The 26,996-nt window shown below is 39.6% G+C and overlaps 2 protein-coding genes across 7 annotated transcripts in view; one reads left to right on the plus strand and one right to left on the minus strand.

Annotated features, from left to right (window-relative positions):
* The window catches only part of KATNIP (katanin interacting protein), a 70,619-nt gene extending 44,010 nt beyond the window's left edge, over positions 1-26,609 (minus strand). For 2 of the 5 annotated variants that reach the window (XR_004779025.2, XM_035549220.2), the window contains exons 1-10: positions 25,747-25,963; positions 23,033-23,202; positions 18,547-18,626; positions 16,042-16,176; positions 12,472-12,730; positions 9,137-9,286; positions 6,620-6,783; positions 5,132-5,241; positions 4,572-4,686; positions 2,516-2,719 (exon numbers count right to left, since the gene is read on the minus strand). Coding sequence is in view for 4 of the 5 variants with exons in the window: in XM_035549220.2 (XP_035405113.1) it covers positions 2,516-2,719; positions 4,572-4,686; positions 5,132-5,241; positions 6,620-6,783; positions 9,137-9,286; positions 12,472-12,730; positions 16,042-16,176; positions 18,547-18,626; positions 23,033-23,202; positions 25,747-25,937 (1,578 nt within the window). In the remaining variant the exon portion in view is untranslated. Of the gene's footprint in view, positions 1-2,515; positions 2,720-4,571; positions 4,687-5,131; positions 5,242-6,619; positions 6,784-9,136; positions 9,287-12,471; positions 12,731-16,041; positions 16,177-18,546; positions 18,627-23,032; positions 23,203-25,746; positions 25,964-26,252 lie in introns of those variants that run through there. The other 3 variants (XM_050713871.1, XM_035549222.2, XM_035549223.2) reach the window with 3 other exon arrangements.
* An 8-nt stretch (positions 26,610-26,617) lies between these two features.
* The window catches only part of GTF3C1 (general transcription factor IIIC subunit 1), a 47,622-nt gene continuing 47,243 nt past the window's right edge, over positions 26,618-26,996 (plus strand). Inside the window, exon 1 of one of the 2 annotated variants that reach the window (XM_035549225.2) lies at positions 26,618-26,889. In XM_035549225.2, the coding sequence (XP_035405118.1) occupies positions 26,669-26,889 (221 nt within the window). In that variant the 5' untranslated portion in view covers positions 26,618-26,668. The remainder of the gene's footprint in view (positions 26,890-26,996) is intronic. The other variant, XM_035549224.2, reaches the window with a different exon arrangement.

Consider the following 26,996-nt stretch of genomic DNA (forward strand, 5'->3'; position numbering starts at 1 on the left):
GAAGGTCTTCTCCACACCTCAGAGCTCTTAAGTCAGGACCTGATGGCCTAGAAATCAGTAGGTTCTCTGGGTGTACTGATACAGTGCCAGAATTACTTTAACAGACAGGCAGCAGACTCAGAGCCAAAATGGACTCTGGAGAGACCCATTTGTGCTTCTATACAGAAGCTCTGTAAAAGCTGCAGATCTTCCAAACAACAGAAGAAATAATCAGCCTGGCTCCGATATGTTGTCTTGAGTGAGAAGCAACTGTGGAGATGGTATTGTTTATCAGTGGAAATGCTTAGGAATGAGCATAATCATTTCAAAGAGCTGACACCAGAACTTCAAGATATGTTAATGAATCCATGCCAAAATTCAGTCTGTGGAGGATGCTCGTGCTTTATAACATTATACATTAGGTACTCTGCTCTGGGGTCTGGAGTTACTGTCTTTAGCATTAACACTGAAAAAATCTAGCCCTAGAGTTCTTTGAACTATCAGGGTGAACCTGATATGCCAGGAGTACTCGTTATATTTGAACTGGATCAAAGAAAAAAGTGAGAGCAGGAACCTTTGTTGTTAGATTTTCTGAGAGACTGGCCTCTGATACATTGCTTTGCGGGGGCACTGAAGGTATGCCTGATACAGAGGAAAGGAAGGCTTGAGCCTTGAGGAAATTAACAAATCAAAGGAATATGTCACACTGTTATCAATTAAAAATAAAATTTCATGGCTTAAGAATAATGGGATATGTGAATATATAAAAAATGCTGTATAATGGATTAATAATTACATTACTACACAATATATAACTATCCAGAAAGTCTGAGAATCACAACTACTACTACCACTACTACTGAGTGTAAACCACCACAGAGCATGGCCTATAAACAAGACAAGGCATTTATGACACACAAACTACAATTTCCAGGAGACAGCAAGAAAGATGTTACAAGTAGAAATATTTGTCTGGAAATAATACTTCATACTGAGTTTCAACTAACTTTTAAAGTATTACACATTTGCCATCTTTCTATTCTCATTCACCCTGCAAGTCGAAGAGTATCATTAGCATGAAATGAGCTAAAATTTATACTTTTAAAAGACTAAGTCATTTAGAAAATTAAACCACTAATATCATACTCATTTTTATTAGAATCCTAGCTATGAAGTCCCATGGTGAGTTTCAGACACTTTATATCATCATGTCAAAAGACATACAGTGAATCCCAAGAACAACTGAAAATATGGCAGTATGAAGAGCTATGAAGTTTTCTGATCTCTGCAGTAGCACCAGAATTTCACAGAATCACAGAATTGTAGGGGTTGGAAGGGACCTCAAGAGATCATCGGGTCCAACCCCCCTGCCAAAGCAGGTTCCTTAGAGCAGGCTGCCCAGGTAGGCGTCCAAACGGGCCTTGAGTATCTCCAGAGAACGAGACCCCACAACCTCCCTGGGCAGCCTGTTCCAGTGCTCCATCACCCTCACCGTGAACAAGTTCTTTCGCATGTTGGTGCGGAACTTCCTGTGCTCCATTTTGTGGCCATTGCCCCTTGTCCTGTCCCCATAAACCACTGAAAAGAGGTTGGCCAAATCCCTCTGTATCCCACACCTCAGGTATTTATAGACATTGATAAGATCCCCTCTCAGTCTTCTTTCCTCAAGACTGAACAGACCTAGGTCTCTCAGCCTTTCCTCCTAGGGGAGACGGTCCAGGACCCGTATCATCTTTGTGGCCCTCCGCTGGACTCTTTCCAGGAGATCCCTGTCTTTTTTGTACCGTATTCCATTCCAGTTATTTAGAGTTCATTGTCTTCAGTACATAAAAGCATCTCATCTTACTATCTAACAGAAGAACTACGAAGTAGTTTTCTTTACCACACCATACATTTTTCTTAATCTCTTGTTCAAAAGCACCTACCTAACCATCCTTATTCTTCCATGGTCCTTCCCTAGGTAAAAGCATAACAAGGGGACAGGAGAAAAGAAGTACATTTCAGTCTTAAGTTTACAGTCTTAAGTTTACTGAAATTCACATTTAATATCTGGAAGAGAAAGCAGTGAAGCTCCTATACCTTCAGATCACAAGTAGTACTTGGTTTAACAGCAGATGTAACGTAAAAAATGCAAAATTCCTTGTCCTTAAAGTTTTGTGATCTTGTTCTATGGATACAATAATTATATTACAGTAGTTTAAAACCCGAATGTGTTCCTTCACCCAAGATAATATCACAGTGTTTATATATAAATAGGCACAGATAAATGTGCCTCCCTCCAATTGCTAAGTTAACTACGTAAAACAAATTAATCAAATTCTGTTCAAAAACATTATAACCGAATACCAACATCTTGTACAGAAAAGCTGGATTTGTTAATAATAAATTGCAATTTTTATGTTTTTAATTTTCAGATAGCTGTTCTGCGAGTCAGGTTCAAAATTAAATCATGCAATCAAACAAAAAAACTTAGCGATGAAATATTACAGAAATAGTAAAATAAGAAGTTGTTACATTCAGGACTAAGCTGTCTTACATTTAAGTTCTGATTGACCAAGCAGCACAAATCCCCTGGGTAGTCAGCATTTCGAATGTCCACATCATGAGGAGAGACAAATATCTTTTCATTGCATAAATCAAAGAATTCCACCTCTCTCAAGCCAACGTTTACTGGATTTCCCCAGTTAGAAAGAAGTTCCATAGTCACATAAATGGCATCGCGTACTTCCACACTTGTCATCTGGACCCAAATGAAATAAACAATTTGATAAAACAACAAAGTCTGCAACAACATGAAGACTGTTAATACTACAATGCTGACAATTCAGAGCAAAATGCCTTTAAACTCAAAGCTATCTGGATGATATTTAATCATTCTGGGCTCTACTAATTATGCCCCACGCCAACTAATAAACCTATAGCAGGGTAAGAGAACAGAACTTATCACCCTCTTAGATTTCATCCACTCCAAAGCCTAAGCTCTCTGTTTTGTCTTCTTCATTTGTCATTCTGATGAGAAGAGGAACCAGTTTTCTGCTCAGAGAATAACACGTGAGCTGCAATTACAAACTGTACTGTAAAACTTCAGGGTAAGAGTCAAAAACAGGAGGCATGAGCAACATGAATTCTATTTTACAGTTTTTGATTTTTTCAAATATTGTTTATTAAACATTTTTGTCAATTCACATATTTGGTAAGAGTTAACAAAAATATCACTATCACAGAGACTGCAGGTTTCTAAGATAGATTCTACTAGCAGAACTGTTTCCATCTTAAATTAAAAAAAAAATAATCCAAACAATGTGCAGGTTTGTACAAAGCCAGCACAAGCTCACTGATATTTGATGTTTTGCCTCCCACAGGATGTGAGAGCATGAAGCATAGAGACAGCCAAACAACTTCCATATCTCTTGCCAATAAGCAGTCCAATAGAACCAGACTACCAGGAGACAAGTGGGAGAAGGAATTTATATATATAAGATCTCTAAAAGAGCAACTTCTGTTGAAGAACCTCTGCTATCCTTTGCTTTAGATCACCTTGATGATTAACAAAGGACCTTATTCTTACTGACTAACAAGCAGTAATCTGTTTTACTACACAAATTATAAGGTCTATTAAAAGCATGAATGAGCAGAGACCACTGCACTACAACAGGCCTTCACCCAAAATAGAACCCATTAAATGTGCTGACATATTTTAGAAAGATATGTATCAGATTGCTATGGTTAAGTCATCCAAAACGTGTTAGAGCTCAAGTAATCTGGTAAACATCAGTATGTTCTCAGGAAAAACTGAGAAATTTCTCAGAGTACCAGCTGCTTTGACACTCTTGACTAAGAAAGTAAATAGTTTAGGTGTATTTCTGTGTAGTTTTATGTTATCCTTACGGAAGCAATGCTTTTCTACTACAACGTATATACCAAAGAAACAACTTTATTGACTATTAGGAACGAAAGCCATGAAGTGAATTAAGTGATTTAGATAAACAAAAACTGGTTACATGGATTTCTTGCAACAGCTCTATGGAATGAAGCCTGACAGCCTCTTAACAATATCAAAAAGTTGGGACCCTCTGTAGGGATCTGAATTTTTCATCACTTTCACCAGAGAAACACAAATTATGTTGCAAAGTCATCACAAGGAGGAGTCAAGGATGTATCCAACACTAAAATGCAACTCTCAAGAGGAGAAAAGGCACCCTAAGTAAGATGAGAACATCAATGGGGTCTTCAAAAAGCCCTACTACAGCAGAGAAGAAAACAACTATCACTTCTATAGCAGAAGGTTCTACACAGAAACAGTTGGAGTAGTAATTGTGGACTAAAGAGGTCCTTTATGTTCCCTTCTACCTTACAGACTACAAGAATTAAGTAATCCAAAGAGGTACCTACTAATAAGACAAAGAAAAGAGAGCTGTTTTCTAAGGCTTTGGAGTGGATTGTGATTTAAGAGGACGATAAATTCTCTACTCTTACCTTGCCATAGGTTTATTAGTTGATATAAGGCAGAATTGGTGGAATGCAGATCATTCAATGCACTTGTATTTCAGTAGTACTGGAAAGCATCAGTTATGGTGCACATATACACAGACCTTCTCTCTTAAAATGGAATCTGCTTCAGATTTTTCATCAGAAAGGAATATGTCATTGTCACAAGCAGAATGGCTCTCAGTCTCCTGAAGGACTTTCAGAAGTTTCTGTTGTTGTCTGAAACACACATTCTTTTATATGTTATTTCCTTATAATTCTTGCATTTTTAAGAAATAGTTTCATTGGTGTGAAGGTGAAGAGATGATAGGATGAACCCACACAGCCCACAGAACAATCTCACATACACCCATGCTGAATGAGAACCGTTGCAGCATCCCACCCTAGATACACACAGTCTAGTTAAAAGACTGGGCTCCAGTTCTCTGAAGCAGTCTGAGAAAGTAATACACAGGAAATACAAACATAAGTACACGGTTAGTAGACTGCTGGCAGTTCAGTTCCCTGATTCACAACCATTGGCCCAAGGCTAGAATCTTCTCTATGTTTTTGTCAATACTTGCCCAAAATCTTGGGCATCTAGAGACTGTTGGGTGTGGTGGTGCCCAGTACTGAAAAACGTCCCATCAGAAAAGGAAGCTAGCCTTAAAGGAAGTATACATACCTGCTTCCAAAAGGACAAATTCTCTCAACAGCTTTTGTGAGTGCAGCCTTTGCCTGGCTTTTTTCTGAAGGTTCATCCGTTGCAGAGAGAACAGATGAAACAGAAAACTCCTATGTAAGAAAAAAATAAATGTTTCATTCACACTGTTCTCAGCTAATCTCTGCTCTGGTCTCAGCTAATCTTAGCTAATCCGTAACTCTAAACATGTAGTTAAAACAGAGAAAAAGCCCATCAGTTTTTACAATGCTACAGGTTCTTTCTCTACCTGCACACCACTGCTTAAGTATATGCTGATCCCTTTGTTATTTTTCCTAAACATTTGCTGGTAGCTCCTGTTAGAGACAGAATACACAGCATGGTGAACTAGTCAGATGAGGAATGGCAGTCCTTCTGTTCTTAGGTCATTCCCATCTCTATGGTTTTTGAAGACTAAGAGAACTTTAAAATGCTTAGAAGTGAATTACTTCTCCAATATTCTGCATTGTTATACATCTAAATATCAAACGCCTAGTTTTTACAATTCCTTAATTGTGTAGTAGAATTAAACTACTTCTGGAAGATCATTTAGGTCAGCTTCAGGACTGGGAAATCAGAGTGGGCTTTTGAAACTCCTCCTCAAGTGTCAAGGTGACATTACATCTGTTTTAAATATTACTTTTTTGTAATACAAGTTTTGTAAGTTTCAGTTTTGTAATACAGTTTTGTATTTTTACAGTTTTTTTAAAATTTTAAATTTTTAAATTTAAATTTTTAAATTTTTAAATTTTACAGTTTTTTTTAAATTACAGTTTTTTGTAATACAGTTTTGTAAGTTTCAGTTTATGCCCAAATTTCTTTATCTACTTTCTTTTTGTTAAGAGAACTGAAGTATTATTATGCCTAATGATCAGCTAGGACAATCAGGACAAACTTCCCAATTCTTTGTCTTAAAAAGGAATAATAGTCGGATCTGAATCTGAAAGGAATAGATTTTCGCTTATTTCCTTGTTTATTTAATAAGTTTTTAATTGCCTTTGATAAGAGATGTACACAAATTGCATACCTTACAATCTGCGTATGTATTAATAGGAAACTGTGCCCATATTAATGAGTTCAGTAGGAAGGTAGGATTTATTGGCATGGAAGTAACGTATTATGTTGCGTAAAAAGCTTCCAGAAAGAAAATTGCTCAAATGGGCCTGTAGCTGTGTATTTGACTGTATAGACATATCATGTGACTGGTCTATCAGTTGTTCGGTGAACCATGAAATGAAGAGTGCATTATGGGATGGTATCCCAAGGAAGCAGATTTAAAAAAAAAAAAAAAAAAAAAAGAGCAAAGCCCCCCTATAAAAGAACAATACAAATTCAATTAGAGTTGAGACATCACTGTTCATTCTTACACAACCTTATAATTACATACGAATTTTAAGATTATAATTCATGTTTAAGGAAAGAATGTCTTTTTTTGTACTCAATCAAACATCAATTTTCTGTATTTTGCCATACCTTTTGAGGATTTGTGGAAACAGACTGTCTTTGCAAATCTCTCTGCAAGACTTCATTTTCAATTTGCATAGCTTTAACCACAGCTGAAACAGAGAGATCAGAATCCTTCTCACACACATTCCTTCGAGTTGATGAAAGTGGTCTTTCTGGTCGACTTAATGGTCCTGCCATCAAAAGAAGGAAGGAATGCCCATTTGTCCAGCCATACAGATATGGAACATTACAACAGCATACATCTGAAACATCCATCTCAGTTACTGAAACAGAGCTATGTTAATAGTCTGTAACCATCCCAAGCAGGGCTGAATTGCTCCAATTTGTTATCCTACGTTAGGACTCCAGTCCACATCTACTCTAGACAACAGCTGAAACTGTAAAACTGAAAAGAGGAAGGAAAACTGACAAACGAGAAATGGCATTTTTATGCTTTAAAATGCTTTTGCAGTTTTTTTTTCTTCAGCTATTTAATGGAAATGCCTTGTAACAGTTAAATGAAAAAGAAATGTATAAAATTTCAGCACAACAGAATTTTTCAGTGAAACCTGGGTAATTCAGCTGTTTTGGAGGAATCCGAAGACTCTTCTAAGAAAAACCAAGGGAATCAAAAGTCACCACTTGCAAGATGTTGTGGTTTAACCTGGCCGGCAACTAAGCACCACACAGCTGTTCGCTCACCCTCCCTCCCACCCGGCATGGGGAAAGAGAATCACAAAAAAAAGTGAAAGGTTGTGGGCTGAGATAAAGACAGTTTATTAGCACAGAAAAGAAAGGAAAATAATAATGGTAAGAGTACTACTACTAATAACGCGTACAAAACAAGTGATGCACAATGCAATTGCTCACCACCTGCTGACCAATGCCCAGCCTATCCCCGAACAGCAGTTTTCCCCTGCCCTGGCCAGCGCTCCCATATGAATTGTTAAGCATGACATCATATGGCATGGAATACGCCTTTGGCCAGTTGGGGTCAGCTGTCCTGGGTCTGGCCCCTCCCAGCTCCTGCTGCACCCCCAGCCTGCCCACTGGCAGGACAGTGTGAGAAGCTGAAAAGTCCTTGGCTTGGTGTAAGCACTGTTTTGCAATAATTAAAACATCATTGTGGTATCAACATTATTCTCATCCTAAATCCCAAACACAGCACCATTCCAGCTACTAGGAGGAAAATTAACTCTATCCTAGCCGAAACCAGGACACAAAACCAAGTATGACCTTATCAACTAAGCAGTCAAAAATGCCCAAATACACACCCATCTTCCCAAATACATGACAGAAAAATAGAAATATCACAGCCTGGAAATGGGTTTAAAAGAGAGGAAAATAAATTTTGTTTTCACTTGCTTTTTTTAAAGGGAAAAAAAAACAAAGTGAGATTTGGATACATTAATACTCTACGCCATCTTCACTCTCATTTTCAACAAATATTAGTCATGTCTGCAAATCCAAGGGTAGAACCAAGTCCTTTTTATTCTTTTTATTCTGCCTGCAGTCTATCAACTAGTGTGACTGATGAGGCTTGTTTCTTGTTTAGAATCTGTTATGTTTGTCTGTCAGGTTTGTATCTCTGTATATTTTGTGTTTATGACTTTCCCCTTTTCCTTGGGATCCCATTTGACAAGATCCTCGATCAGATCATCTTACTGAATTAAACATTTCCACATTCCACATGCCCTTATCAGTTAGCGTGACTGACTAGGTTTGGTTCTTTCTGCCTCCCTTATTTGCCAGTCTGGTTTGTGTCTCTGTATGTTGTTTATGTATCCCTCATCTGTTTACTAAAAGGAAAATGAGGAAAAAAAGAGAAAAGCTGATATTGTAAAGGTCCCTAACCAAACACCCTTACAGAAGCGGTGACTCTCTCCTTCCACATGCAGTTACACAGGTGGGCACAAAGAATGGGACAGGACACCAGTATCACAGCACAGTACAGTTCTAGACATGTGCATTACTAAATTTTGATTCCATTCCACTACTCCTGCAATATTTGTTAAAGATGATATTAGCACCATTTACTGTTATGCTCTACTGTGCTTAAGTGCTGTCCTTGCACCCATCTATCATTTGTCTACCCAAAGCAGCAAGAAAGCTGTTTTTTCTCTGCTGTGGGAAAATCATGTCCCTTTCCTGCTGTAAATGCATTGCGTTAAAATCTTTCAACAAGGGGTAAATTCCTGATTTTAGGACACACTTCTGTTAGTACCATAAGGAATAAATCTCCATCAGGAAAGTAAGAAACACAGAGCAAGCACAGGGAACAAAAGGAAAACAAAGTCTTATATAGGTGTGGAAGCAAAAGAGAAGGAAGGTAATAAAGATACAGCAGAAGACCAAAGTGTACAAGCTCTAGACTTTCTCAGTTTTACAAAAGTTGAATCTCTTGAGGTACCAAAAACAACAAAAAAAGACAACAGCTAAGAAAAATCTCATTATGACAGATGTGTGCTGAAATTACATCCAAACCAATAGGGAAAAAAAGCATGAAAAGTCTCCTTATTGGCATCATATATTCTTATTTCTTACTATAGCAAATTCTTTCATGTCTTTCCAGCTGCAAGGACTCAGCAGAGAGTGGCCGACTGATTTTATTTTTTACCACAACTGGTCTGACGGGAATGTACATTTCAGCATTATCTTTTCTTTTTGCTGAGAGAACTCGTACTGGCTTCAATTCTGCAAGATAATAAGGAAACAGAAAAAAAAAAAAATCAACTTCAGAGATATTTAGGAAGTCAGCCAGGAAAAATTTATTGGATCTTAAATACTAAAGTTTTGCCACTTTAATTATGCTGGCTTAAGTAAAGTGATAACCCCTATCCTTCCTTCCTTTACTGATGCGATTCTATTGATGTATTAATACATATGCATGGCTTGCACTGACCTGCGAAACAAAATAAAATATTTCACTGTGAAGTACATTAGACCAATATATCCTGACTGCAGCAGGTATTTTTCAGTATTACTGTCAAAAAAATAAAAAATAAAAAAGAAACACAAGAAACCAAGTCATTTATTAATATAGTTATACCAAAAAAAATATCTTAAAACTGTCTTATTAAGAAGTTCCAAAGTGGGTGAGGGTTGCCTAGTGCATTTCATAAGAGCAGTTATCTACTCTTTCATTTGAGAATTATTAATGATTCCTTAGCTTGCATCACAGCTTTGAAACTTCTCACTAGAAAAAAAAAAAATCACGTCCTGTTCGTGCTGCCACTGCACCCCTTTGTTCCTCTCGTCTTCTGCTGCTGCCTTTCCCCACACTCCACTCATTTCCATGATATTAAGAAGAACACAAGAACACTCCTTTACTCAATTCATGCAAAGATTTTTCCTCTCTAGTTGACTTCTTGGACAGGAAGATGTGTGTAAAACATTTTTAACAAACAACGGTGTCCCTATCATCTTCCATGAAGTTGTGTAAATCTTTCTTGAATGCACTTAAAATTTGGCTGTCACATCACTTGGCACTGGGAACTACAATTTAATTGTATTTGCTTTAGACCTGCTGCCTGAAAACACCATTGCTGCTCTCAGTCCTTGCATTACAAGTGATTAATATCCTAGCACCATATGCTGTTTTACAGAGCTCAGTCCAATCCCTTCTGTACAATCAAACATCTCTCTTCACAATAAAAAATTATTGCTTCCTTTGTTACTCCTTGCATAAAAGTTTCTGTTGTATTCCAGTTTACTATTGTTAGACTCTACTGTACCTTCTACATTTAGAAAAGCCTTGATTCCTTTCAATCAAGTCCACTTGAAGGCTACTTAAGCTGGAGACCTGGTATGTTCTCCAACCTTAGTGCTCAGTAAAGCACAACACATGGGCTTGGTTGGAGGAGAGCTGGAGCCCAGGGTCATCACAGCAGTGAAATAGATCTTCACGTAAAAGCAGAACCCATGCAACTTCTGCAACTTCCCATTAGGGAGAAAAAAAAAAAAAAAAAAAAGCAGATGAGGTATTCTGGGGGAGGGGAAGATCATAGTTCAGTGCCTTAGTAATATTACACTTACCTGGAACATGAGAATCATCTTAAGACAATGCATGTGCATCAAATATGCACACCTGATGAGTGCATATTACAAACAGGACAGATGAAGAGACAAGCAGTTTTGGTACCCCTAACCCCATCATGATACAACACTTCCAGAAAAACCTTGAAGCTTTATCTGATGTGGATTCTCTGAGACAATCCCAAGGAATTTCAGAAGGAAAGCCAATCTGAGGAAGGAACGTTAGATAGCAGAAACGAGGAGACATTACAAATAAAATGGGTGAAGAACAAGGAGTTAAAATGTCAGCACAGGTTTTAGCTAGCATTTTTAAAGAGCTATTTTTTCAACTGTGGAAAACATTTTTGCTAACAAAAGTAAACAATAAAGACCTACCAAGTGAAACAAAGGGAGCTACTGAGGATGCAATAAAAGAAATTTCTGAGTGGAAAACCATGATTCTGAATCAGTGGAAAAGGCAGCTGAGAAGAACTGAGCTACACTGGTATACACTTATACACAGTCCTGCAAATAGCACATGGAGAAACAAGACAGGAACTTGTCATATACTACTAATACAGAAATACTCTGCCCTTGGAGTAGCAGTCTGCAACAACGTTATTATGTTGTTTGATATACTGCTAACACTTAAACAGAAATTTTCCTAGATACCTGGAGTTCATTCACAGAAATGCTAGGTCTTGTGCTGTACAGGTTCAAACTGGGTGATGCAGTCATTCACTCTGATTTATATGATTATGTAAAAGCTGGGCCTACAGCCCGGGAAGCAGAGAGACAGTCTACACTGCTCTTCTGCCTTCTGTATTCAGAGGCAAGTATTTATTTGTCAAAAACAGTTAAGCCTTTCTGCATATTACTTTCACTATAACGTAATACAGAAACCAATTTCATGTTTGTTTGTTCATTTTGTTATTTTTTCCTCCCCATGTTGGTCCTGAAACCTGCATCCCTAAGGACTTCAAACTCATTAGTGCAACCTTGAGAGAAAAGCTGGTCTAGAAGGCTGAAGCTACAGCTGGAAGTGGAAGCAGCTGTCAACACTGAGAAGCCATGTACACCTACAGCCTCAGTTGTCTTTCCTCTAGCAAACAGCATAGCAAATCCCAGTGTACAGCTCCCTTGGGCATAATAGCATCCCTACCAGATCAGAACAAATAACCAGCTATGTTAAGATCTTGTCTCTGACATCAGCAAGGAATATAGAACAGGAAGGAATATAGAATATATGGTGCAATTCTTCACCATGCTGAAGCTTGCATCTAGCTCATAAAGTACAATAAATTTGCTTTCCATTAATTTGTTAAAACTGCTACTGAAGCCATCAATATATTTTACCTTCTAAATACCCTATGGCAATGATTTTCATATTTATTTACCCATCACTTAGAAAAGACAAATTATAGGATGTCTATCCATATATACATACAAATTGAATGTTGTACCTCTGATTTTAACTATACACAGACTCGATGTAGGCCCTGGGACTATGAGTAACAGGTTATAATCTTTGTATCTTTATAATCTATTAACTTATAAATATACTTCAAAAAAACCTATTTCAATAAGGACATACAGTAAGAGAAGAGCCTCTATCAAAAGTCTGCCCAAAGACATAACACAAACCTGGCTGGTTCTGTACACTACCCAGGAAGGAATAGAGGCAAGTAGGGGTGCACGATTGCTTAAAGAAAGCAAGGACATTACACTGGTACGATGCCTTTCCAGCACCTGATTGTGGACATCGGTATTTTGAATTACAGCACAAACCTGCAGTGATTCCCTTAAAAGCAATGCTCTCAAAGAATTATTACAATACTGTAGTAGTATAACACACGGAGACTTACTACTTTGATCCTGCTTGTACTCCAACACAGTAAGGGCACCAGAATCAAGGCCAGAGCATCTCCCAGCATCCTGATGTTCAGAAGCTTCTTTCTGCAACGATCTACTGCTATGCAATTGAAGGCCTCCTAAGCTCGTAGATGTTTCCTCAGTAGGAGATGGTTCTGAAATCACTTCTTCAACAGAGTCATAATCCTCACTAACAGAGTCTTCTTCCATCTTTTTCTCTTCTACACTGAGCTGCAAGCTGTTTTTCAGTTTCTGGTACAATTCAGACAAACAAGTTGTCAGGAAAGCTCAAACATTTATTTTAAAATAAACCAACGTGGCTGCCTCTTCCTCCCCTAGGAGAAAGAAAAATCTTCTCATGAACTCAGAGCCATGATGTAGTTAAAAATATTCATATTCCTATGTCATCTTTTCCCTGGTGAAGACATGTAAAGAAAAATCATCCTACATCTCCTATGCACTTTCTCATCAGAGTCCTTGCAGGGAAATTCTGTAGGCCAAGGAATTTTTGTGAAAAACCAATTTTTAGGAGTAAGTTACAAACAGGAGGTAAGTAATGGAGAAGGCAAGGGCACACATTTCTCCGGGTTTACACTGTGTCAGACCCAGAGGAAGTGGGCACAAACTGGAGCACAGGAGGTTTCCTCTGAGCACCAGGAGGCACTTCTGTGCTGTGCAGTTGTCAGAGCCCGGAGCCCTGGCACAGGTTGCCCACAGAGGCTGTGGAGTCTACTCCTTGGAGATCTCCCAAAGCCACATGGACATGGGTCTGGGCCCCCTGCTCGGGCTGGGGGGAGAGCACAGATGGGCCCAGGGGGACCTCCGGCCTCAGCCATGCTGTGAGTCTGCAACAGCAAGATCTTTTAATTTAATATGTGATAATATGCATGTACGTATCTGTACTCGAAAAAGCAGTAGCAAAGACATGTAGTCTGATGAACTAAGCTTCCAGTTTGCAAAGAGGTTTTGAATTGGACCCATAGCAAGAGGATTTTATGCAAAAATTAATTAATTTACTGTGGAAAAACTGCCCAACTTCTCACAGCGTTTGCCACAGACAGCATAGATAATGCTGGGGAGCCTTTTATTCTTATGAATGTAAAAGGCAAAGATCTTGCCTATCTTAAATCTACTTTTCCTACCTTTGCTGGTATTGCTTTGATAGATGTATAGGTAAGCAAACAGTATGAGTAAAATGAAAACTGGAAGCTATGTTAGGTACAAATGAATCATAACAATATACGTTCAGCTTGTAATGAAAGCTTCAAGCTGCTCTCCTGTTACAGATTATGCTTGTTAGGAAAGCCATGTTGATAGAAACACATTACAAAGAACAGGCAAACCTAGGTTCAAAAAGAGGGTCTATAAGCAACCTGAAGTTTGATATTAAGCATGTTTCCAGCTGTTTGACAGGGAATTGTAGGGGCTTTCTTTTAATTTAAAACCTCATGACATTTGCTTATAAGATATTCAAGAGAACACATTACAACTTCAGGAAAACCAGAATTATTTCCATCTGGGATACAAACAATAAGTGGAGTTTTGGGTTAAAATTAAAAGCTTACTACTTACACATAAATGATTATAAAAATACATCACTGTAAACAAACTTCTGTTTTGTAGAGCAAAAAATACATCATGAGCTCAAAAGCAGTGCAGGAAAGGTAGAAAGAAGCAGAAAGAGGTAGTCTGGTTTTCTAACATTCCATTGTTAAATAAAGACATGAAGTGCACATACGCTAAGATTGTATACATGTGTGGAACTGGAAGCTACAGGTTTAAAAACCACTGAGAAAAACTTTAAGACATCTAGTGAGATATTCATCAGCCTTCATAAAGTGACCTGCTACACTCAAGTCTTCTGTTACAGGAGTTTTGAAGCTCAAATTAATACTGTTAAACATCTTAAATACTGTGTCACCTCCTCTTCTGAATATAGTCAGCTTAGCAATTTCTGTTCTGGAAAGAGCTTCTCATCTTCTAATGACAGTATGTGCTGGACTAAGGCATGAGGGGGAAGGCAAAGGGGCAGAGAAGGGAGAAGGCAGTGGAATTCTGTCTACTTGTTTGCTAATTAAGATGATTGTTGATTTAGCAGCTAGTCCAAGCAACTCAGTAGCTAGTTCAAGTGTCTTCTGGATATGCCAAACCTCAAAAACATTCCTTCAGACTCACAGAATCCTGACTCATGAAAATTGTTTCACGATTTAGAACGCAGTCATCCACAAACAGCTGAGCAGAAATCACAAAACAATAAAATAAAAATTAATAATGAAAGATAAAGAAACTCATGACCAAAGAAATTGTGAGTCACGGGATTCAACAACAAGGCAAACTGTAAGAGAAATTAGCAAATCTATAAGTGAACTATGTTTCCCCAAAGGAACATTATAAATAACAATAAGGTCACATGGACTTATATCTCTAGAGCTTCATCAGGATCAGAGACAAAATCAGAGACGAAACTGAGCATACACAGGCATACAGAGCTTATTGCTGTTTATTGCTTTTTTAGATCAGATTGTGGGTAAAAGCCACCAATGAATGGCCTTACTAGTCACATAGTCAAAGAGATTGGCCTGGGGCTTACTCCATATCTAAAGTCAATTAGCAGTTGTCACCAGCTGATGCAGGCATGGACCTCACACACTGCAAAAGGTCAAACAGCTACATTTTAAGTGCCTAACACCCAGAACCTGAGCTGTCATATGATCAGAGTGAATGATCTATTCATGAGTTCACAGTGCCAGTCTGAACTGGTCCAGAGAGGGCCAGGCCTTGACTGATGTGAGCATCAAGTGTGCTGAGTGTCATAAAAGAAAAATCTTAAAATAGAAATCACTGTCCATATTATACCCACACTACTTATTAAGTAAATTTTTAATTAAATGTTCCTGAGTAGAACATGGGAGTAGAGGTGATCTTATTTGGAGAGGCAACACTTATAAGGGTAGCCTAACCGAAGATTCAGTTGCCTTGCTCTGATAGCTGCAACGTAATCCTTGCAGCTCCTGGCGAGTAAACACTAAGCAGATACTTAAGTTGAGCTAAAGTGCCACATGGTTAAGAGCAGGTAATTATTTCATTTCTTACTATTGTTTCAAAATCAAGTAATTTAGTTCCCTAAATGAGCATTCTATAAATGTAAGCTTAGCTTAAGGCTCTTTAAATAGTGTTCAGTGTTAAGACTAAGTTCAGTTTGATAGAGCAAGTCTGGATTACATTAGGCTTCTCCTAACATGGATTCCCCAAAATTTGCAGGCTGCCAATCTGTTGGTTGTAGCCTGGTAACAGAACAAATGTCTTGTGGACAGTAATCAGCCATAGCTAGTTTCAGCCATTACCAGCCTGCAGAAGGGACAGAGGAGGATTCAGACTTTCAAACTTAAGATACTACATTATAGGTAGTACATCCCGAAATCCTTATCCGATATTATATCCTACAGTGTCTACTGTCAATACTATATACTGGGTTTGCATACTCTGGTCAATACTGATACTTGGCCCCACTTGCATTTCAATTGACACTACCACGAACGATAGAAGGCAACTGCTAATTGTACCTGAGAGTAATGGAGAGGATCATCACTATTTCTCTCCATGCTCAAGCTTTCATAAGGTTCAAAATCATCAGAGTATTCCAGAGGAGGTTTAACGCAGAGTTTAGTCCCCCTTTCTGTTTTAATCTCCACAGTTTTCTGTTAAAAGAAACATGCAAAGAAATTAGACATTTTTAGTGCCATCAGCAGTACAAAAAGAATAACCATCTTTTACATAGCAATATTTAGATCAAGCAATCCTTTTCCCCTCTGTTCCATGGAAGGTTTCTGTCCTCTCTCAGCTCACCTTTGGGCCCTTGCATCATTGTTTGACATGTACAGTGCCCCAGTCAAACTCGATACCTGCTGCAATCCCTGGAGTACACATCATGGTCATACCCAGCACACATCATTTATTTGGAACCAAACCCAAGTGCCCATTGGGGTTCACTTTCTCACCACACCAAGTGAAAAAAAAATGATAAGAGTAGAGACATAGCAATCAACAGAACAGCTGAAGTGGAATCACTTAAAGCACAGGCATGTACAGAAGAGCTGGCAGAATAACCTCATGGGGAAAGCCCTCAAGCCTGCTCTGGTGAATTTGCACATATAAGTGCCTCTCTGAAATGTTTCTATGCTAATGGAGAACAAACAGAAAGAATTACAAGTGTGTGTCTAGTTACAGGCTACAACGTCACCGGGGTCACAGAAATGTATGAGCTATATCCCACCACAACTCGAGTGCTGTCATGGAGAGAGGCTCTTTGAGAAGGACAGGCTGAGTAGGTGAGGACTAGTCATCCTTTAAGCGAGAGAGCAGCTGGGATGCATGGACCTGTGCCTAGGTCAGGAGACAGTCAAGTCTTCTGAGTGAAGATTAGAAAGTAGACCAGAATGGGTGCTGTTCCAGTGGGTATCTGTTACAGATATTCTGATGAGGAAGTAGACGATGCCTTTTTCAAAAAAAAAAGTGGAAGACTTCTCAAGTCTCAAGGCCTTGATCCTCATGGGGAACCAACCTGGTATCTGTTGGAGGGACAACACAGTGGGGCTCAAGACATCTAGGAGATTCCAGAATGCATCAATGACAGCTTCTCAGCACACGTGACTGAGAAGCCAACAAGCAAATTGCTCTGCTGGAAATTATACTCATCATCAAGTAAAAACTGGTCAGAGATGTGAGAGTAGCAACAGCCTTGGCTTCAGTGACCATGAGATGGTTGAGTCCCGGATCTAACAGAAGGATGAAGAGCAAAAAGGACCACAACCCTCGATTTCACCACTGTGGAAATTACTGGTAAAGTAACATGCTGTCTAGCACAATCTGCATCTTACTCAGTGGGGTTGCACATCTCCTTAGCTAAATAATTCCATTTGTTCATTAAGTTACTATCTGCTATCCTCCCACCCAATTGGATTCAAGGCTTGAGATATCACTCTAATCCACTCTCCAGTGGTAGCTAGTGTTTGGTAGTACAGCTTTCTATATTTGCCTAACTTCCCAACCCAGTTAGAGGAGAAAACATCTTCATTTGGCTCTTGCACATAGAATGATGTAGGTTATGACTAGCCACATATTTGGCAAATTTAGTAAACAAGGTCTGACAGGCCAGTATGTAAGCAGAAATCTAGTGAGGGAAGCAACGACTGAGAAAGTGCATTCGACTAAGCAGTAATGGCTATACAGAAAGTAATGCAGCCTTAAAATTTGAATGCAAGATATTTGCTGAAAGAAAAGGAAACCTGCATGATGTGAACACTTGACCCTCAGTGACACAGACTCCTGATCACCAGTCACTCAAGCATGGACTGGACATCCACCCAAGGCAATTGCTAATTAAATAGGGTAAATATTTGGGTGACCTGCATCAGTTGTTTACAATTCACATTTGTTTTCTCAAAATGGATGAATTAAGTCAGATCCTTCTTTAGGCCAAAAAGAAAAAAAAAAGACTGCTGAGATTTCTTCAGTGAACCAACTATGAAGCTAATGGCCCCAAATTTCTTATAAGCAGAGTATTATTATTTGTATGTATTTTCCTCTCTTCTGATTTATAAGAATCTGTCACAAACTACGACTCAAGATATACAAATTACACCTCTGTGTCCCTTAATACTATTCAAGGGTGACAAACTGCAGTGACAGGCAAGGATGGATCTCCAACATGAGTTTCTCCAACTTTTGCATTAGAAGCTCTCTAGGCATGCCATCAGAGATGTCAAGGAACAGCTGTTCTGCTGAGGTCAGAGCGAGCCAATCATGTCAGGGCTACCTAAGTGTCTTGTAAAGGATGTCACTGAATCCAAACCAATGAGATTTGTCACTTCAGGCTTCAAAGAAGACACAAAACTGGTTAGAGTATCATTTCATGTTGTCACCCAGTATCCAGACTAAACCAAGTTTCTGATTCTATGAGAATCTCAAAGCATACAAACTGCCAACCCTCCACTAATTGCAACCAATTTCCCACAAAATTGTGATGTAAGAATTAGTTCAAAGACACATTACTTCGAACTGCTTCTTACCTGAAGCCATCCTTTGCGTTGTATTTTGCTTGGTGCAGTCTGTTTGCTGCGTTCTTGCAACTCACTTGCTTTTAGCTGGGCTGCCAAGAAGAATTAGAAGATGGGAAGCAGAAATACAATATTTGAGGATACATACTTTATTTGACATTACTTTTCCCCCCATACGAGGGGAGAAGAATATATCTTTGATATGAGAATAATATTAACAACTGAAAAGGCATTCCACTTCAAATACTAGCTACTTATGTACTAGTAGCAAGAGTTTTGAATCTCTTTGGGGATAATCACCCTCACACATACTCAAGAGAATAAATTGCTTAAAGCTATGTTAGGACAACAGCATGCACAGCCCCACATTCACTGATATGAAGTACAGAAATTTGTTCTAGCATGGGTGTGCACACCATTCCAACTCCTAGCTGGGTAGATGGTAAAGTGAAGCTGAAGGCAGACTTTGATAGACAGGGCCCTAGTGAAGAACAGATGGTATGCTGGGTTTACAAAGGGATTTTGTATGTACATTTACTCTAAGGCAACATACTGAGGTACTGGCAGATTAAACACAATGTATTGGGCATTTAACTTACTGTGCAGAGAAGCATTCTTCATGTACAAGTCAGACACGAAGGAAAAATAATCATTTTCCTTCATTTCTAAGGTGAGGGAGAGTTGGTGTCAAAACTTTGGTGAAAATTCTGTGTATGGTCAAGCAGAACAAAAGGTCCCTGTACTGGAAATAGTCCCAACTTTCAGCGCAGCAATGGATTTTTGAGGAGATGCTTTGACTGAGACACAAAGATGTGCATCTTGCAGGTCGCATCAGCATCCTCAACGGAGCAAGGACATCATCAACACTCTCAATACAATCCTAAATAAGGACATCTCATTTCCTATGTCCAAGACAGATTTACAGCTTCCATTTCTTTCCAGTGGAGAAAAATAGCTGATGCAAAACCTTTCTTCTTTAAGCCATAATTGAATGGTCATCTTAAGCCAGCAGAAACTGGCACAACCAATAAAAGAAGCAGTATTCCTCCCAAGGTCATAGAATCATGAGAAGATTTACATTGGAAGGGACCTCTAGAGGTCACCTAGTCCAACCTTTCATTCAAAGCAGGGTTTACTTCAAAATTAGATTAGGTTGCTCATTCCCAACTCTCAATGCCACATTTTCTTTTTTGGGTTGGACAACCCTACACTGCATCTGTGCAGTGAACCGTTCAGAAATTTATCAGCAAATTTTAACTGAGGAAGAATAGAAAACAAAATTACTTTTAATTTAGTCACTTGTACTTTCTGGTTGTCCACGATTGTACAAATGCTAGCACAAGCATGTAGGAGAGAACAGCAAGAAGTAGTACCATTCTTAGTACAACAAGGCAGGCTTAGGTCAATTTCGAGTGATCATAAAACTACAGAGCAAGATGAACAAAAGCTGGTTCTGTTGCCTCTACACAAAGTATCTTATTCACTCCCAGAGGCCTGAAACAGGACAGAGGGGAAAGAGAATGGATTGCTCCAGGGAGGAAATAAGATACCTGACATCTTGTCTTGCAAAAACATCGCTTCCAACTATAGCTCCTGCTACTCCATTAGGCTAATCCTACATAACTAGGCTAATACTACATAACTCCAACTATACCTCGCAGTCATCAGCATTGGTGCTGACTGCTTTGGGGCTCTTCAGGCACCAAGGGTGATCTGTCCTGAGATTACAATGCTAGAAGCATAGTCTGATTTGGTCACTGCTTTGGACAAAATTGGAAGCACTTTCACCTTTCAGTTCCTAAGCAATCCTTATTTTCTTCTAAGCAACTGCCCAGGTCATCATGTATGGTACAAGCATAAGTAAGAAAAGGGGACAGGGCAGGACTCATGCCACCAGTGCTGAGTATTTGGTTCTCAGAATTGAGTATTTTGTGATGGATTCCTGTGATCAAATCCAAGCCACTAAAATACAGTAGTTCTAAACCCAAGCAGAAGATGATGCAACCGAGCCACCTACACTAAAGTGATGTTTGCAACAGAGGCAAAAACATTCTTCCTGTGGGATGGATAGGATATGAATACCAACTATTACCTGTTTCAGCACACAAAATAGGTCTACTGTTGTCATTCCCTAGTAGGAGTATCTTTGGAGACTCAAGCTAACAGTGCCTATTCTAGTAGCCAAGGACTGAGTAGGACACCATTAAAATATTAGTCATAACACAAGGAGACCCCGCGCTGCCCTTAAGACATCTCTTTGACTACATCAACATTCAGTGCAAGTACAGACTTGGTTGTAAAACTGTCTGGATTACATACCCATATAAATGACAGTGTACGTGGAGACCAGCTTTCCTACTGTACATATTATAAGCTCATCATCTACTTTAATTCATTTATCAAGCCTAAGCATAAGAAGTGTGTCAATCACTATTATCATTAATTATTCCTAGGAAACACAGGGAAAGAAAATAGCCCAAAGAGATTTATGACAATGCTTTCAGGAAGCGTGGAGTCCTTTCTGTACTATTAAGCATCACACATTCTTAATTTTTTAGAAAAGACTAATCCGATAGATGGATGTTCTAGAAGTAATAAATGATGCAATAATTCTTACTGGAGATGGATAGGGAAGAAAATTCAGCATTGTATCTTAGCCAGAAATCATTTCTGTGAGTAAAATAATGTTCAATCATTGAGAAGAAATGCCTAAAAATGAAACAGACTACAGAATTGCTAAGATACTACCTCCAGGCAAGAATTTTATATAGATCACCAATGACGCCCACATTGGACTCTAGTGGTAAAATCAAATGGAAGAAGAAAAATGACAGGATGATTTAGTTGGTATCTTCCACTGCAGCTGCATGTGTTTAAACTAAGAATACTGGATAGCTAGGAAACAGCAGAACACTGAGTTGTCTTTTACAGAGATAGTGCCACTGTCTCAAAATTGATGGATTTGAGGAAGGGAACACAGACTGCCACTGAAGTCCTTAAAAGTACCTTAAATCCCAAAGACAAGCTAAATATTCTACCTGAACTGAATCAAGGGGCAATAAGCAACCACAATGAAACAAAACACACACACACACACCTTGGTTAGGCTTAGAGATAGCAACTGCACAGCAGAACTCGAAGAGAAAACTTCTCTTGACAAAGTTCTGGTACAGCTACTGCCAAAACAGTCCTACACAGCTTTTGAATCAAACAGTCAAAGATGTTGGTTTACACATCTCTAGCTACCTGAAAGTATATCATCCCAGTATGACAAAAGCACAGAATTTCCTCTTTTCCAGTATTCAAGAACATGAAGCTTTTTGCACTGTCACACACGATCTCTTACTTTCTTATAGAAAACAGTGAAACTAAGGGAGAAGACAGGTAACTACCTCATTCCCCACCCCCATGCTGTATGACTTGCAAGAAACAATAGAACAGACTGATAGAACAAGCCTGAACTCACTTAAACTTGAAAACAAATAACATGGACCAGTGTAGAAGGGAGGAAAAAAAAAGAAAGAAAAAGATGGAGGTTGGAGTTATGGCTAGAACTTTTACTGAAAGTAAAAGTTTTAGCTTCGAGTACTGTTGAGATTAATAAACTTTCAGTCATAAGTTTTCATATTAACCATTATTTTTAAATATTTGTCTTCATTTTTAAGAAAAAAAGCTTAGTAGACACTACCTATACAGCAACAGATTAAGATACACTCTGTGAGACAGGTTGCAAGTATGAGGATAACAGACTAAGGCTGGTAAACTGCTTTACATTGGGATTTAGTGAAATCATTTATTTTCATTAAGCTAAATGGATTAGAAAGCCACTAAGCTCCCTCTTTATAACTTAATGCATGCAAAATTATTCCTACTACTCCATTGCTCTCTATGACAGACTGACTTAAACGAGAAATAAAATTTCACATTTCAAATAAAGCCAGCTAACCACAGGAAGAAAATGGCAAATTTTCTTTACTTCAAATATTTAAGTAAATATTAGCTCTCTTTTTAAGAGGACTATGATAACTCAAACAAAATTTAAGTATATAATTTGATTATAGTCTCTCTAATCAAATGCCATTTGTCTGCAGGAAACCAGACAATACTGAAGTCCATCATATCTTAAAACTTATGAACGGTGCTATGTATCAGACAAAGGTATATAATTATTTTACACTGCAATTTATATACATTTCTAATCTTCTAGTTTTAGTTATAACTTTAACAAGTGGAGAGATGGGGAAATTAAACATTGGAATTAATTAGGGATCAGCTGAGCAATTGATAGGGTGTTGCAGAGACCCCTTGTAACATTCAACTGGCTTAATAAGTACTCTGATGAAAGAGCACCGCGGAATTTCATTCCACTATGCTTGAACACAGCTACCTCACTCGCACAGCCTGACAGGTAACTGCACTGACTGAATTACAGCTCTGATGAGCAAATATTTAAAATAGTTTGAGGCTGCAACCTCCATAAAACTCTGATGTAACTTACCATTTGTCCTGGAGGTCTGTGTCTCATTTTTGAGGTAGCCATGCGAGTTGAATTTTTTGTGGTAATTTCTCAGCTCTGAATTAGCTCCATTCATATACAGAGAAAATCCTTGCTCTAACTGTTCCAGTTTGATTTGTGTAGGATCCTTTCTTTTTAAATGCCTCAGTAGCCTGAAGTAGAAAGGATAATAACTCATCCCTATACAGTACACATACAGATGATCATACTGGCAATAGATACAAAGGCACAGTGTCACAAAAATAATAATAAAAAAAAAGTTTGTAGCTCAAGTAACAATTTCAGAATACAGCTTCCAGCACCCGTTCCTGTTCTTTAATGCTTGTATAAGTACTGACACCCTGTGACACAGTTCAACCAAGTGTTTCACTTCTTAGATTTTTCTATGCTGTTTATCATTCCACATCATTTTTTTTCCATTTGGCATTTTTTCTACTGAAATTTTCTTCTTGAGAACTTGAGAGAGTTTTGTTTAGAATTTTAGAAATATTAAAAAGGTTGAGCTCTTTTCAAGGAAAAAAAAAAGAGAAAGTACTATTTTTGTTTCAAAACTTGAGGGGGAAAACCCCAAGTCAATAGTGTAGTTAGCGATACCAGAACTTTAAACTCATTAAAACTTTAAAAAAATTAAATCTAGTGTTTGTTTGTTTGTTTTGCTTTGATTTTTTTAAGAAGTGTAGAGAAGATGAACTTATAGTAAGTTAAACGTCTATAAGTATATTATGATAGAAATCCACACAAGTTTTTAAATAACACAAGTTACAAATATTCATAACTATGCATAGACTGACACTGCTACTGAGAAGTTTTGAATTTTTGAACTACTTTCTGCTACCAAAATGACACTATATTTTAAGAATTAGCAATTTGGTGAAATAATTCTGCATTAATAAGTAAACACTGCAATGAGTATGTCAGCAGTACTGAAAATTTACTAAGTTCTCTAAATCTGCTGTGTGCAAACCTTACAATTTGTTGTGGAGGGTGGATTTTTTTTGTTGGTTTTGTTTTCTGCCAAAATAAGTCAACAGTTGCAATGCAACTGGCTTATAACACAGGAGTTCAGAAGAATCTGTAAAATGCATGTGAGATTGAAATTTCATAGCTCTGAACATTCTGATTAACACCACTCCAGCAGAGAAAGATGCAACAGAACCATACATTTCAGTACGATCAGGTCAGAGGAGCTAGAATCAAGCCCTGGAGTTAGGTTCTCTACAGCAAAAGATTCCTCCCCTCCTTTTGGATAAAGACACAGACACTGTCAGCAGAGCATCACTCTGGGCCAAGAACATATTCTTTTCTGTTATAATAAACATGCATTCATCATAAGATGTAACTATTACTTTCTTTCTCAGTCTTCACTATTCTCAGTCACTGACTGAGAATCCAGTCATCTCCAAGGCCAGAGATGACACCTGCCTGTAAAGACATCTATTCAAAGAAGTCAGCTGATAGAACTGTGTTGTTTTTTTTTTGTGTGTGTGTGTGTGTGTGTGTGTGTGTGTGTGTGTTTTTCCAGGTTCTCTCTGTGAAAAAAAACAAGGTTGACATAACCCTCTTTCCCCTTGGCCTAATGCAACATCCTAACCACAAAAACATAACCTTCTGACTGAGTATTCCTAACTCATGTTAAGAATTCTTGGTCATCCACCATTCTCATTAGAAGTCGCACATTCCAACATGTGTTTACAAATGCTAAAAATAAAAACTGAGTTTCCTGATATGCAAGAACCAGGTTTTCTGCATTGTCACAGCAGATGAGGCTAGAGGGGTTAACACGAGCAGAGTCTGAACATGTATCTAATACACACACCACCCTATGTCCAGCAGACTTTATTATTGGAGCTAGTATCCTAACAATCTGAGGACATATTACAAACATCAGGCCTTGTGCCTACACAAACAATTCAGCAATTTGCTTATATATCTCTAACAAATGCCAAATTTTGTCCCTTCATGCAGGTTTTCATTTGTGAAATTGGCAGGTTCAGGCCATTATGGGCCATTGCCTCTCCATCAGCTGCTCCAAAAACACTTCTCCATCCCGCTGGGTAACGTTCACAAGCAGCTCAAGCGCTAAACCACCCGGAGATTTGTTCACCCAGGTCAAAAGCTACATCCCTCTTGCACTGGAGCTCGAAGCATTCTGCATGTTTTGAAATTTTACTCAGTAATGGGCAACCAATCCCACCCCGGGGAGCAGTGCTTCACAAGTCTGCTTACCCTGCCTAACAGGGTCTGCCTCAAAGTTTTTACTATGCCCAAGTCCTGTTCCCCGACCGAAGGTGTTAAGGTCACCCCAGGTCAGTAACCCCCAGATCCCTGGCTGCTCTCAGAGCACACAGCCTTCAATTTGGCCAGCTCAGTGCTACTGGATGCCAATAGGAGCCTCTCCTTTGTGCCGAGCCCTTATGAAGTCCACTTGCAGCAAGTCATTACTCTGGCAAAGACAGTCAGCTCCAAGCTGTATCCTATTTTAAGGTATGCTGGAGAAATATCACAGTCTTCTCCAGAAATAAGGACTTAGCAAACAAAGGGAAGAGAACTACCGGAATGCTTTAAGACACAGCAAACCAGGCTTCACATAACAAACAAGTTTTTAAACTAATATTCACCACTAGTGATTTTAGATGCAATATTACATAGCACACAACAGATATTACATACTCAATAGTGATAATTTTGTCTCTTACCGGTTTCTCTGCTGAAGGGATACTAAATAGTCATCATGTTTTTCATCAAAGTCAGTCACCATATCCTTAATATAAAGCTGAAATGAATGTAGAATTGCCACACTTAAGAAGAGAAGTGATTTACTGTAGACTATTACTGGTTTTGCACCCTCAGTAGCCATGAACGCTGTAAACTGAAAGAAGCTCCTCATTTAACAGAGCATAATGCAGTCAGTGTAACAGGTAAGTTTCCTGAACAACAGAGGAAACATTACTTGATTTACTTTTTCAGAGCCCTTCACGATCTACTGAAGAGCCTCAAAATACTAAAAGGGGAAGGCAGAGGCTACAGCGAGTTTTTAATCTGAGAGCTGACAAGCAGAGCGATGCCGAGGCAAAGACTGCAAAGGCCACACCTGAGGCCCAGCTATGGGAGAGTTTTCCTGAACTGGTATCGCTCGTGCTGGCTGTTAGATCTAAAACTTGGGAGCCTGGATACATGTAAAGCGTTTAATTAAAGGTTTTACCTCTCCCGCCTTTCAGGAAACGCAAGCTTTTCCCACTGAGCAGCCCAGAATTGCTGCTACAGGCTGCGGCAGGGCGTCCTCCTACACAGAGACAAGTTGAAGCTCACCACCTCCAGCCAACTCTGTCCCTAACAGCCACCCGCCACCCCTCCGTCCCCTGCTCGCCCCCCGCCGCCACGCAAACACCACCGGCTCCTTCCGTCCCCTCGTCGAGCGGCGCAGCAGGGAGCCAGGCGCGGCCGCCCCGCGCTCCCTCAGCCCCGCGGAGCCAGAGCCTGAGCACAGCCTGGGCGAGACGGAGCCGAACCGGGCCGCGCTAGGCCGCAGCCCTGTTTCTCCGTTTCCCCGGTTACCGGCGCAGGGTGGCGGCGTCATTTCTGTCGCGCCGCCGGGTGCCGGAAGCGGCGGCGCGGAGCATGGAGGCGCTGTGGGTGCTGCTGGACGAGGTGGCCCTGGAGGGCCTCGACGGCGTCACGCTGAGCGCGCTGTGGCACCGCCTGGGGACCCGCTCGCCCCCCTTCCCGCTGCCGCTGGAGCCCGCCACGCAGCAGCTCCTGTGGGCCGCGCTCAGCGCCCAGCCCGCCGTCAGTTTCTACCTCCTGCCGCGGGCGCGGCCGCCGCTCCGCCTGCACGACCGGTGAGGAGACCCCGGAGCGGGGTGCCGGCCTCCTCCAGCCCCGCTGTCCCCCTCCAGCCCCGCTGCCCGCCCCCCCCCCCCCCCCCCCCCCCCCCCACTGTCCCCTT

This window comes from Cygnus atratus, chromosome 15 (assembly GCF_013377495.2).
Source record: "Cygnus atratus isolate AKBS03 ecotype Queensland, Australia chromosome 15, CAtr_DNAZoo_HiC_assembly, whole genome shotgun sequence".
Classification (NCBI taxonomy): Eukaryota; Metazoa; Chordata; class Aves; order Anseriformes; family Anatidae; genus Cygnus; species Cygnus atratus.